The sequence below is a fragment of the Tiliqua scincoides genome, chromosome 7 (genome assembly GCF_035046505.1).
Source record: "Tiliqua scincoides isolate rTilSci1 chromosome 7, rTilSci1.hap2, whole genome shotgun sequence".
Lineage (NCBI taxonomy): Eukaryota > Metazoa > Chordata > Lepidosauria > Squamata > Scincidae > Tiliqua > Tiliqua scincoides.
The window spans coordinates 32,256,301-32,270,063 of NC_089827.1; the positions used below are offsets into that span (position 1 = coordinate 32,256,301).

The 13,763-nt window shown below is 44.0% G+C and overlaps 1 protein-coding gene across 2 annotated transcripts; it reads left to right on the top strand.

Moving 5' to 3' along the window:
* Positions 1-81: 81 nt before the first annotated feature.
* On the top strand, positions 82-13,290 carry ATP5F1C (ATP synthase F1 subunit gamma). Of its 2 annotated transcripts, XM_066634133.1 has the most exons (9): positions 83-241; positions 2,378-2,412; positions 3,928-4,059; positions 5,271-5,475; positions 6,098-6,241; positions 7,207-7,271; positions 7,649-7,804; positions 9,260-9,356; positions 13,141-13,290. In XM_066634133.1, exons 1-9 carry the CDS (start codon positions 186-188, stop codon positions 13,142-13,144), a joined length of 894 nt encoding a protein of 297 aa, XP_066490230.1. In that variant the 5' UTR covers positions 83-185; the 3' UTR covers positions 13,145-13,290. The 2 variants fall into 2 exon arrangements, with proteins under 2 accessions (XP_066490231.1, XP_066490230.1); XM_066634134.1 differs by lacking the exon at positions 13,141-13,290 and having other exon boundaries at positions 82-241; positions 9,260-9,360.
* Positions 13,291-13,763: the final 473 nt, after the last annotated feature.

The following is a 13,763-nucleotide window of genomic DNA, read 5'->3' on the forward strand; positions in this document are numbered from 1 at the left end:
GAGAAAAGAGTCACGTGGCTTTTTCTGAACCGGAAGTTACTCTTCGTGGTTCGCCTTCCTCTACTCAAGCGTCAGCGCTGCTGGGGGTGGGGGACGGCGAGCCTTTGGCGCATGCGCGGTGTAGTCACTCTGACCTTCAGCCACCGGGACTGGTGAAGGAGGCCGCAGGGACTGGTGAAGTCGCGATGCTGTCCCGCGGAGTCGCGGTGGCCGGCGGTGCCCTGGTCCCCCAGGCGCAATGGTATGAGGCGGGAAGGCCTCTCAGGGGCTTGGCTGGGCCTGGGGGGCACGAGTCCTCCTTCTGCTCCCAGGGCTCTGGTGGCTTGGGACATGGGGGTCCCTCAGGGAGCCCCACAGGCTGGGGCTTGCAGCTTGAGCTTCAGTAGGCTTACTCGGGAGTAGGCCACATGGAGCTAGGTGGCTGTGCTACCTCAGGTGGGTGGTGGGTAGGCAGGGGAGGCAGATCTGTCCGCTCCAGTGTCCCCCACTCCCTCAGGCAACATCTCTCCAAGGCCTTGTCCCCACGGCTCCTTGCGCTTGCAGTTCCTCTCCGGGGGCTCTTTGCCCACAGCCCTGCACAACCCCTTGGGCACCATGATGGTCGTGCAGTGGCGCTGCCTCTGCTAGCTTGGTGCCTGGCGCTTTAGAAGTCTGGTCTGAGGGTACGCCTTGCAGCAGCAAGCTAAGCAAGTCTTGGTCTTGTCCGTGCAGTGGTTGCCAAGCTTTCGGAGCCTGTGGACCACTGAAGCAAAAATTGGAGTTGTTGCGGACCACGTACACTACCACGCCCCGCACACGAAAATTGCAATTAAATTTGTGGTGTGTGATTAGTCAGTGTAACTCCTTGCCACAGGAAGTAGTGGCGGCACCTTTCCAGGATGCCTTTGAGGGGATTGGACAAATTTCTGGAGGAAAAGTTCATCATGGCTTACAAGTTGTGGTAGGTGTGTGCAAGGTAGAGGTAGGCTACCTTTGATGGCCAGACACAGGGGAGGGCACCAGGACACAGGTTGTGTCTGTTTGCAGCCTTTGGGAATGGTGTGAGACAGTGGTTTCCAAACTAGAGACCGCTTTGTGCTGGAAACAGCCTCCCTGGAGTGACTGGACAAGGGGGATTGGGGACTGGACAAGGGGGATTGGGGATTGGACAAGTTTCTAAGGGGATTGGACAAGTTTCTGGAGGAAAAATCCATGACAGGGTACAAGCCATGATGTGTATGCACAACCTCCTGATTTTAGAAATGGGTTATGTCAGAATACCAAATGCAAGGGAGGGCACCAGGATGAGGTTATCTGGTGTGCTCCCTGGGGCATTTGGTGGTCTGCTGTGAGATACAGGAAGCTGGACTAGATGGGCCTATGGCCTGATCCAGTGGGGCTGTTCTTATGTTCTTATGACTGGCTTCCCTGGTGTGAGTCTGTTGTCCCCTGAAGCATTTGGTGGGCCGCTGTCCAGGAAGCCACTAGACCAGGAAGCTGGACTAGATGGGCCTTTGGCCTGATCCAGCGGGATTCTTCTTATGTAATTAGAAATGATTTATTTTTATAGAGAAGGTTTATATGGGGCTGGTTTTGTTGCCGGCTGTGGTCAGTCCGTACTCTGCCCTTGCTGGTGGTTTCTGAAACCTCACAGACCAACAGTGGTCCATGGACCACAGGTTGGGAACCAGTGCATTAGTGCCTGGGAGCACTAAAATGCTACCTTGCGTTTCATCATGGGAAACAAGTGGGTTATACATGCTGGTGTTGGGGAATGATACTTTAGGTAAATAATCATAAAGAGTATTTCCAAGTACATGCAGAGATCATTCTCTTCAGGGCTGAGTTACGTTAGGATCCCAAACAAGTGGCATGGTGGGTGAACATGAAAGGCTTTCAGACAAGGGCTGATTTTCAAGATTTGAGTGTATCTCATTTGGGAAATTAAGTACAGATTGTGACCACTGATTCATCCATAAGATGAAGCCATAGGATTCACCAAACAAATCTCAGGGGGGGGGGGAGGAGAGGCTGTGTTTTCTGTAATATTTGAATGGGGGGAGAAACAGCATTTATATTCTCTTTATGAATGCACACATGGTAGGCATGCTCTCAGTAGGCTGAGGTTCCTCAATGTTGCGGGGTGGCAGCATTTTGCAGGTAGCTGCAGACTAAATAACAGCATTCCTTAACTTTGCTGCAGGATTCAGCGTGATAAGAGGCATTTCCCATTCTATTTCTGTTTGCGTTCTCTGATTGCAACTACATCTGTAAATAAAGGGGAGTAGCTTCTGTAGCTGAACTACCAAGCTGTATCTCTTTTACATTTGTGTTACTCTAGCAGCAGAAAATGGTTCTTTCAACTGATAAAATGCACAATATATGTTTAATGTTTTAGGGTCCAAGTTCGCAATATGGCAACTTTGAAAGACAGTAAGTATTCATCTTTTTATATGAACTTTTCTGAAGATGGTAAACTGGAGGATGACAGGCACTAGTGCATTCTGAATTTTAAGGGATCCAGAACTTCATTGCATTCACTCTTGACATTTATATTCATTTTCAGGACTGTGTGTGTTCTGCTCTGTGGACTAGGGAAAAATGGCCGTCTGTTTGAATGTAATGCTAACTCAAACAAAATTGCTTTTCTATACTCTGGAGCAGGGGTGTCCGGACTTTTTGGCAGGAGGGCCACATCCTCTCTCTGACACTGTGTCGGGGGCTGGGGAAAAAAAGAATTAATTTACATTTCAGATTTGAATAAATTTACATAAATTTACATAAACGAGTATGTTAAAGATGTAACATATGAATGAACGAAGGTCTTGCAATAGCTTAAGGTCTATAAAAGGCCTTGCACAAAGCAAAGCCAACCTTTCCTTCACTGTTGCACCACAGCTATGAAACAGCAAGCAGTGGAGGGAGCCCACGTCCCACAGCTCATGCAAGTGGTCGAACAATTGCCCTCATGCTGAGAGCAGTTGCATTGGGCCAGCACGGGCTCCAGAGGGCCAGAGGCTCATTGGAGACTGGATTGGGAGTCCTTGAGGGTCGCAAGTGGCCCCTAGGCCAGGGTTTGGGCACCCCTGCTCTGGAGTAAATTCAGAACATAACTTACTGTCTGCAATCCTGTGCACACTTTCCTGAGAGTGAGGGCTTAATCCTCTCTAACTTTCCATTGCCAATGCAGCCCCAAGGTAAGGGAACAAACTACCCCTTACCTTGAGCAGGTCTTTGTGACTGCCCCCCCCCCACAGGCTGCAGTATACACCCAGTTGGCATTGCTGCATCAATGCTACCCCTGCTAATTGGGTAAGAGGCACTTTTTCAAGTGGGTGCTCCTTTTTTTAGCAGGGGGAGAGTAACTGGCCCACCTCACCCCAGCACTGTCTGTTCTAGTGGCTGTCTGCTGGTATTCATTTGCATTTTTTTAGATTGTGAGCCCTTGGGACAGGGAGCCATTTAGTTATTTGATTTTTCTCTGCAAACTGCTTTGTGAACTTTTAGTTGAAAAGCGGTATATAAATACTGTTAATAATAATTAATAATAATAATGTAGTTGAAAAGCGGTATATAAATACTGTTAATAATAATTAATAATAATAATGTTGGATAGGATTGGGCCCTAAGCCCCACTGAACTCAATTAGACTTGTGTCTAAGTGGGCATACATAGAATTGGTCTGTAAGTAACCATTTTTAGCCATGTTTATTATTTTGAAGATGAAGGTTTCTTTGTATCACCAGTTATTTTCCCCCATTGTATCTTGAGTAAAGTACCACAGTGATAATCACTAAATGAGCTGATTACAAACATTCAGTACCATTCCTCAACTGCATTGGGTTTGATCTGCTCAGACTCCCAATGTTAAGAACATTTTTAAGTGCTGCTGCTGCTTTTAACCTCTTGAGAAATTCTACCTCATTTCATACTTTCTAATCTGTACAGTTACCCGACGTTTGAAGTCAATCAAGAACATCCAGAAAATCACCAAGTCCATGAAGATGGTTGCTGCAGCAAAGTATTCCAGGGCAGAAAGAGAGTTAAAGCCTGCCAGAGTTTATGGAGTTGGGGCATTAGGTAAGGAATGTTATTTCTTGGGTGGTTGAGTTTTAAATAAAAACTTTTAATGCTGTGCTTCAGGGAGGATATTTTTGAAAGGCAAACCCCATCTCTTTGTCTTCTCTGACTTGGCACTTCCTGAAGAGATTCTTATAAGCCGGCTCATAAGTAACATTTAAAACTTGCCTTTGTCTTGAATAATTGGAAACCATGTTGTCCTTGTAGTACTTTAGCACTCATGTTGGCAGTACCTCCCTGTCAGCCAGTTGCTGGCAGAAATTTGTCATTTGCCTGCTTGTCTAGGCACTGGAAATTGCTATTTGCTTTGTGGAAATTGATAAGTGAGAACCTGGACCTATGGTTTAATTTAAGGGATCCAGGGCATTGTTGCTTTCACTAAAATCAACCTTTTGAGCCAAAGCAACCCAGATCATGCATCAAAGTCAGCTGAGTCTGGCAGTCTGCATACATTTATGGGAATTAAATGATGAGAAGCATTTTCTGTCATAACTTCTCTTTCTACTAATTGGTAATACATAAGGAACTACTGCAAGACTCTGAAACACTATTTTCTTACTACCGGAAACACCACTGATTCATGTCTGGCTTTGGAGAATTCAGTAGGCACTGCACCTGTACAAATTTGCCTATCTAGTTGACCATAAAGGCTGGAAACTTGGTGTTTGTTTTTAAAATTAAATTCTCAGAATCCTGTTTTCTGTGCCCAGGATCAAATCTGTACTTTTCTTGTTCTTGTACAGAAGGCATATGTTGCTGCCTAGAACAACATTGTGTGTCTCTTGTATAGGAACAGCTTCTTACCTGTGGTTCCTTGTAATACAAAGCTCCCTTTGAAGCGCGCGGAGGGGGGGGGTGAGTGAGCAGATAGACCTTATCTTCATCTATAGTGGTGCATGCTGAAATCTTGCTGACTGCAAATGTGGAATATGACTTCACTCAATCTGAAAGCTTTCAAAGTACAGATAAGTAGGCACTGTTGAAGTGGCTTTTGTTAAACAATTTGATTTGTCAGTCATAATTACAATAGCAGACCCTGCCATACTGCAGGAACAACGCTAGGAAGAAGAGAGTCATAATTACAATATCCGGCAAGAGAGGTGGTAGAATTTGATCTGCCCTGTAAAAGTCATCTTACACTTGCTTTCATGTTTGCTTTTTACTAATGTATTTTGAAGGTTGCAGTGTGTGTTTTTTCTTCATTTTTCTAGCTCTCTATGAGAAAGCAGAAATCAAGGCTGCTGAGGACAAGAAGAAACATCTCATCATTGGTGTGTCCTCTGATCGTGGACTTTGTGGTGCCATCCACACTTCGGTTGCTAAAACAATCAAGAATCAGATTGGCACCCTCACCAGTGCGGGCAAGGAAGTCATGGTGATTGGAGTGGGTGACAAGCTGAGGGGTTTACTTCAAAGGTAACTTGAGAATAACAGCCCCCTCCCCTGTCATTTTAACTGAGCTTGCCAGTTCTAAATACTTATTATTTTGAATTCGTTCCACTGATAGTGTGAAGGAATCAGCCCAACATGCCACATTTTCAAGATGAGGAGGTGGGAGGAGTGCCTCTCGGAAGCATTCATTTCTCTGTGTGGGTTGCCTGGGCAGAGAGAAGAGGTGATGACGCCTCCTCCCTTTTTGATCAGTTGTGCAAAGAGGTTAGCTTCTGTGAGGCACTGCTGAGTCCTGGAGGAGGAGGAGGAAACAGTTGGCTAGGAATGTCAGTAGCCCCGGCAATTAATGCAGTTTTGCACTTATGCAGCGCTCAGAGCCAATTGATGAGAATCTGACAAAGATTTGAGGAGTGATGTGGATGCCTGGGCACTGTACAGAGGGGAAAGTCCTGTGAGCAGTGGCAGTTTTGGGATGTCTCCAGACTGCTTCCTTAGAACACTGGAATACTTTGCCAGGCCCAGTTTCACTAAAGCATTGTTTTGCCTCCCTGGAGAACCAAGTACTGGTGTTTAAACCAAAATAGATTTTTCTTTGCTTGGTTTAGATCAGACATCCCCTTTATATGCCAGCTTGATTTCTTTTTAGGACACATAGCAAGAACTTCCTGTTGAACTTTAAAGAAGTGGGAAGGAAGCCCCCCACCTTTGGTGATGCATCGATCATTGCCTTGGAGCTGCTGAATTCTGGATATGAGTTTGATGAAGGATCTGTCATCTACAATCGGTTCAGGCAAGAGAAACTGTTCTCTTAAAATACATGTTCCATCATTTACATTATGAATAAAAAGGAGTGGGGGGAGGAGGTTTAGCAGAGCTCAGACTTTTGGGCATGGAACTTGAAAAGACCTAAGTTGGCTGAGGGTAGAAGTGTTTGTTTCCATTGAGTAAAATAGGATTACAGCCTAGTTTAAAGAAGCAGCAAATGCCAAAAACAATTGAAGTGTCACATGAACTGTCCAGAGAGCTTCCATCTAGCCCAGGGCTTTCCAAACCCCAACCCAGGAGCTGGATCCAGGGTTTGGGAAAAGTCCTCCGCTCTGTGAGCAGAGCTTACCATTCTGCCTTTGTGCTGTGTGTACTCTCAGTTGATCTGGGCATCGGGATGCTCTGGGCAGTCATGTCTGCCTGGATGTCCTGTTGCACAGCCCTCTGGGTCACCAGCAACAGATGCTACTGCCCACAGCATCCCAGTGTCCAGATCTACTGAGAATACGTGTGGCACAGAGGCAGAACGGTAAGCTTTGGTCCAAACAGGGTGTGCTTTTTTGATGGACAGCAGTCATGAGTTTGGCGACTGCTGATCTAGCCCAAGGCAGGATCCTCCACATATCAGTGCCTCATGGATTGAACTGCACAATCTACAATGAAACCTAGGCAGGGAGCAGTAGTTCACCGCTTGTGCTCCTGTTCTCCCAGTCATGTGTAGAAGGTACTGTTTTGGATAACTGAGCATGTGAGCATTATTGCACACTACAGGGGAAGGCAAGCTATTTATGTAGGCAGAGCCTAAGGTGAAGGCAATAGGAAGAGCAATGAAGAGTGGTACCTTCTATTCTCTCTTACATACTGATTTAGATGTGGTGTTTGATTCTGTCTGTTCTACATTACCTCCTTAAAATTCTGTATGCTTGTAGGTGTCTAAACGTAATTTAGGCAAACCAGTGAAATAGTTCAGAATACTTTTTCTTGTTTTAGGTCGGTCATCTCCTACAAGACAGATGAGAAGCCAATCTATTCACTTGAGACTGTTGCAGGTGCTGGTAAGTTCAAAGCTCAAGTCTGACAAACACACTTAGGCATTTTTCCATCATGAACCATTTTCATGTGATAAGGTATGAGTATCTTATCTCTTTTGGACTTTAATGATAGCGTACATGACGATGCTGGGCATTTTTTCACCATGCATCTTTTGTTTTCTTATTCTGTTTTTTCAAAGTGCAAATTAGAACTAAAGATGCAAAGGTGATTGATTTATTAATCTTCAGAAAAAGAGATTGCTTACAACTGAAAATCTAAGTCTCCTTTATCTGGAATGGTTTTGGAATTCATTCTTTAATTTACACTTGACTTTGATTTGCTGTATATAAAATGTCCTTTTAAAAGATGTAATGTTAACCTTATTCTTTGTCTTTTGCAGAAAGCATTAGCATCTATGATGACATTGATGCAGACGTCTTGCGAAACTATCAGGAATTTACATTGGCCAACATCATCTTTTACTCGCTGAAGGAATCTACAACTAGTGAACAGAGTGCTAGGATGACTGCCATGGACAACGCTAGTAAAAATGCTTGTAAGGAAAACTCTGTGGAGCATACCATGCTCTTTGATCAATGAGAAGGAATGGCTTAGCCTTAGATGTAAATGCTAAGAAGTCTGTGTGGTAAGAAGGCAAGATTCATTTCCATGCTAGCTAAAAGATGCCCTTCAAGTTTCAAAAGGCTCTTGGCTTGTTTCCATCTAAAAGAAGCCCAAATGTCTGAGGGACCTCTTGACTAGAGAGCTCTATCCCCATGTTACATAGGAAGCTGCCATCCTGAGCCAGGCCTTTGGTCCATCAAGCTCAGCGCTGACTGGCAGTAGCTGTCTAGGAGGAAGAGACAAGGGTCTTTTCCAGACCTATCTGAAGATGTCAGAGAAAATGAACCCAGGACCTTCTCCATACAAAGCATATACTATTTCACTTAACCATGGCCCTGCCTCAATTCATTGTTTCAGGCACTGGTGAAATACAATGGTTTGTACTTCCCTTGGAAACCTCAGGTTGATCCTGCATTCTGCTCCTTGTTACGGGGGGGGGGGGGGTGACCAGCAGCATAGTTTCCCATTTTGTGAATACCATAGTTTGCCTTGTACCAGGAGAGGAGGAAGGAAACTGCTTGATGTGAAGGGGGGAGGAGCATGTAAGTTCAAGACTCCATGAAGGTTCATTCTTGTGGAAGTAAATCATGACTTGGTATTGCAACTGAAATAGCCCAGTCTGTTCTCTGCACCTTGTTCTTGTTATCTACTGATAAAGAATGCCTTGGCTTAAAATTGGAATCCTAGATTTTCTGTTCAAATATACTTGATAGCCACTCACTGAATAATATCCTTGCTCTGGATGCAAATACCAAGTCTACACCCAGCTTCCTTTCATTCAACATAAGGGTCAACTTACTTGTTGCTTTACTTCAGTAATCTCCTGGTTGACAAACCTTAGAATGTGGCTCAGTGACTTCCATGCTTAGGAGATCTGGAAGCAACAGGTCACAAATGGACATGGGACATCTAGAGATGAGCAACAATCAGTATCATTACTTCACATTTCATGGTGCTGTGGTGCTGTATGCCACAGAAGCATAGACATTATTGCCATAATGTTGTGTGCTGATGTGTAAAATTGTGCCAATATAGCAAAACAAATCCTGTAAAGCAATACATAGCTGAATTCTCTCTGATACTTCTTCTGCCATGCTCCCTCTTAGTTTAAAACTTGCATTCATATTTAAGTATAGGATCTATCATGGAAGCTGTCCTGTGGTAGAAAAAGGAACATGGACTCAACCCAAACTGTGGCTAGCAGAGTACTTGATGCTTACCTTTTATGCTCTTTTCTGAATGTTGTGTATGACCAAGCCCTTCCTTGTGATTGTAGGAAGGGCTCATATAATAACTCATATCCTTTCTTGGAATTACAATGAAAGTGGTTAAATAACTGATTATTCTTTTGTCTGCTTCTCCACCTGAACTTTCCATCTTTCTGTAGCTGAGATGATTGACAAGCTGACTCTGACTTTCAACCGCACCCGCCAAGCTGTCATCACCAAGGAGCTCATTGAAATAATCTCTGGTGCTGCTGCTTTGTAAGTATTGGCATGCAATCTGCATCACAGGTTACAAGCCATGATGAGTATGTGCAAACTCCTGATTTTAGAAGTAGGCTCCCTCAGAATGCCAGATGCAAGGGAGGGCACCAGGATGCAGGTCTCTTGTTGTCTTGTGTGCTCCCTGAGGCATCTGGTAAGCCATTCTGAGATACAGGAAGCTGGACTAGATGGGCCTATGGCCTGATCCAGCAAGGCTGTTCATATGTTCTTATATTCTTAATCCTCTGCTATGTTTGCTGTTGACTTGGAGAAGTCAACAGAATGGGCAACTGTTGAAGGAAAAAAAGGGATGCTGTATTTATAACTTCTGCTATCCTCTAAAATACGCATGACCTATGTACCGTTTGGAACACCCAATAATTCCAAGAGAGCTGCTCTTAACAGCTGTTGGCTAATACTGAAATTCTGAGGAGATGCTCTCTTCACCTGCCTGTGAATGTGAGGGTTATGTGTGGGGGATGTTATACCCTACTTTCTTCTGTGTGCTTTATCTGGATTATGCAAATTACAATAGAGATCCTATTACCAAGATTACCAGTTTGATGGAGATAAGAGTGGTAAGACGAAGTCCATGTAGTTCTGCTTCTCACAATGACTAGTTCATGCCTCTGGGAAGAGCATGAGCAGGCCATGAATGCAATAACCCTTTCCCAGGAACAGATATTTCCAGGAACATATATTTAGAGGTATGCTGTTGCTGAATGTGAAAGTTTCATTTTTGGCCCAATCCTATTCAGGTCTTCTGCTGCCAGGAAGGTTGTTCTGGCAGCATAAGTCCCTTTTCAGCTGTTGCAAAATGTGGCAAGCCATTTCATATGACCTGGCTGCTGCTGCAAGAAGCTGGGTCCACATGCTGGTGGACCAAAGATGCCTGCTGCTGCCAGTAAGTTACTGCAGGGTGCAAAATAGGGGCAAAGGACAAATGTTTCCTTGCCCTGAGGAGGCTTCCAGAGGCCAAAACTCCCCCATAGGATACAGTGTTGACCACATTGACACAGCTGCATCACTATGCAGGGAGCTGAGTAGGATTGAGCTGCCTGTTAGCAAAGCAAGTCACCAGTAATAGACAGGTTTGTACAGGAAAGATCTAATCCCCTTTTAAACCCATCTAAGTTGGCAGCCATTGCTATGTTTTACAGCAGTGAATTCCATGAGTTAAACCTGTGCTTGCTGACCTTTTTTTTTTTTAAAGGCTCTGTGGTAAACAATGCCTGAAATATCACAGTTTGCTCTAGAAAAAAATCAGTGTTGTGTGCCATTCAAAACGCTTGTGCTTTTTAATCTGTACTATTGATTTGTCTTATTTGCTGGTTAGATTTTATAATCTTAATTTTGACTTGCATGATTCATGTCTATGTGCTTAATGAGCATTTTTGGAACCATTTATATTCTATCTCTGCTTTGTATGTCTTAACCAGATATCTTAATCACAGTACTTGTTTTCCCTTAATTTGCATGGCTTTGTTTTACTGCTTCTTTTTTTATACCACCTTCACTAGGCAATAGGGACTAATAAGCAAGTGAGTTTCATCCAGAGTCAACAGGTAAAGTGATTCTTGTGAACTTGATATTAAGGGGTGAAGGGAGAAACAGAAAAAGTGTCAAACATAGTAACTTAAGATCAGTTTTGGCTTTTGTCTGGTTTTAGAAGTGCTTGTTTGGGCATGTGTCTGGTAGTGCATGGATATTGCATTATCCTGCTGTTGCTTAAAACTGCCATTTGTAGTAGACTTACAAACAAGGTGCAGAGCCTCTCTATAGAACTTGATTGCATACGGTGGCGGTCTCTTGTAGAACCATGTTTGAGACACTCTGTTTAAAGGAACAAGTTCTTAGTTTAATATATGTGTTTGAATTATTGTAATGCAGTATTGCCCATTCAGTGCATGTTGATTAGTTTTCTCACCTCTGAAGAGGCATTGGTGGAATTAGCAATATACTGGTCATATATAAAGAACCGTTAATCGATTGTCCTGTCTTCCACCTGTGAAATCCAGGCTACAATGTGCCATATAAAAATAATGTGTGCGTTGTAGTAAGGTCTCTGCAGGGCAGTAGTTACAAGTGACATGAGCAAAAAGTTACAGCACAAGCTGCTGGTGATTGGAACCCCACCACCACCAAACACCATCAAGGGATATAACCAGTCCTATATTGGAAAACATTTCAGATTCCTAAATGCAACAATAATTGGAACTTGCGTTCAAGTGATAACGGAGCCATTGTGTGTGTGGTCCATCCCAATATATCATACCTGAGAGGCAGAAGATGCTATGGTCTCTTTCAGTTCTGGGGTTGAGAGTACATTCATTGGAGATGCAGTAGTAAACCTGGGGCCTCAAGCACTCAAAGCATAAGTACACCAGCCCAGAATGTAAGACAGCCACACTGGACAATGAATGGGAAGGTGTTTTCTGATCAGGCTGGTCTTTTGCTGCAATATAGATTTTTCTCTGTTGCCTGGCATGAATTAAAATGTTTTGTGAGTTAACTTTTTACTAGGGTTGCTATCTTCAAGTAAAACTTTGGTTGCCATTTGCATAGAACCAAAACAATGGTCCTAACAAGTAAAACATGTACTTTTTTGTTTATGCATGTATATATTGGAGAAAGCATTTCCTCCTGTATTTAAAGGGGGTGTCTCAAGAATGTATTTGCCATGTGTACAAGTGGGGCCACCATACCCGCAGATTCTGCATTCACGGATCTGACTCAATGTGGGTCCCCCAGACTCATGTGGAACCAGACTTGGCCCCACTTGAACCCTCAGGAGGTGATCAGAACTGTGCTTTGGTCACCTCCAGAGGGCTCTCTGAAGCCCGCAGAGGAAGCATGTGTCCGCCTACTGCCGCTGTGAGCTTCAGAATAGCCCATGGAGGTAAAAAAATCCACCTCCGGCTTTCCTCGGGGAAACCAGAAATTGTGTTTTTATGCCCTATAAGGCTTTCTGAGGCCTGGGGAAGGCATTTTTTTTGCCTCCACAGGCTATTTTGAAGCTCGCAGCAGCGGGCAGATGCATACTGTCTCTATGGGCTTCAGAAAACCCTCCAGAGGCGACTGGAGCGCAGCTCCTGTCCCCTTCGGAGGGCTTAAAGGGGCTGATCACGGATTTGATTATCCACGAATTTTGGCATCTGCGGGGTTGGTCTGAGAATGGATCCCCATGGATACCAAGGTCCCACATGTAGTTTTTAACTTCTTAAACTCTTTTTAAAATTGGTTAAATCAAGTTTGTGTTTTTGGTGCTTGCCTTGATAAGCTGTGGGCGGATAAAGGAGGATCTTGCAGGTTCTTATACTGATTGACTTGCTGGTAACATCTGACTCTAGAATAGTGCAGTTGGATGATTTAGAACAGTAGTTCTCAAATCTTTTAGCACCAGGACCTACTTTTTAGAATAACAATCTGTTGGGATCCACTGGAAGTGATGTCATTACCCTGGAAGTGACATCATCAAGCTGCTCCACCAGTCCCCTGCCCCGGGTTTCTTCTCCCACTCCGGAATGCCTCCCCCCACTCCCAAAGCCCTCATTGCCACCTGGAGCTCTTAGCCAGCTCTGGGCTGGTGCTGACTTGGCACGGGGTGTTTGTGGGTGTGCCTTATGGCTTGTTTACAAAACCCTGTGCGGGCCATATTGGACTCTTAAGATACCAAGGAAGCTTAAAATGAGAAACTGTTCAAGATTCAGCAGAAACTGGAATGGCAAATTCAGGCAGAACTGTGTTCTAACTTCCTATAATGCAATGCTTGTGTTTGTAGGTGAAGAGAAGAAGCTGTCCTGGCAAGTGGCTTTTCTTACTTTCTATGGAGTCAAAACTGTTGGTGCATCGTTCTGTGAAGAATTTCGAGGAAAAGACCCCCAACTGTTTGTAAATCATATTACAATAAAGATCCTACATGAAAGAAAAAGTATGTTTCTTGAGCTAAGAGGAAGTGGGGAAGCTAACTGGAATACATCTTATACTCTCTGCTAGTATTTCCATCTTCATAAAAGAACACTGAAGGATGAATGTGAAAGAACATATTGATGTTCTCTTTTTATTGTCTCCAATTGACCTGGAAGTTTGCTTGTGCAAGCCCTGTTGAAATAAAGGAGAGTTGCATAGGAGTAGTATATTCCAAAGATTCCTCAAGTCTGTGAAAAGGTTTGTGGAATGAGTGGTGGTTAAACAACGTCATTCAGCAAGAACCTTTTTAATCCTGCAGTTGCACTTAGAGTCAGGATGTTGTATCCCAAAGACGTTAGTCATGGTTAAGTCCCAGTAAAATTGGTGGGACTTAGTCATAATTAATTTAACTTATCTTGGGGATATTAATGGTACAGGTCAACGTGAATGCCCTGGAAATAAGGAAATCTGTGATTTTTGGCCCCTTAAGCCCTC

Coding starts and splice junctions, on each gene's coding strand:
- ATP5F1C (XM_066634134.1), top strand. CDS start 186: ATGCTGTCCCGCGGAGTCGCGGTGGCCGGCGGTGCCCTGGTCCCCCAG. Junction 2,413..3,927: donor TATGGCAACTTTGAAAGACA/GTAAGTATTCAT, acceptor TAATCTGTACAG/TTACCCGACGTTTGAAGTCA. Junction 4,060..5,270: donor TTATGGAGTTGGGGCATTAG/GTAAGGAATGTT, acceptor TCATTTTTCTAG/CTCTCTATGAGAAAGCAGAA.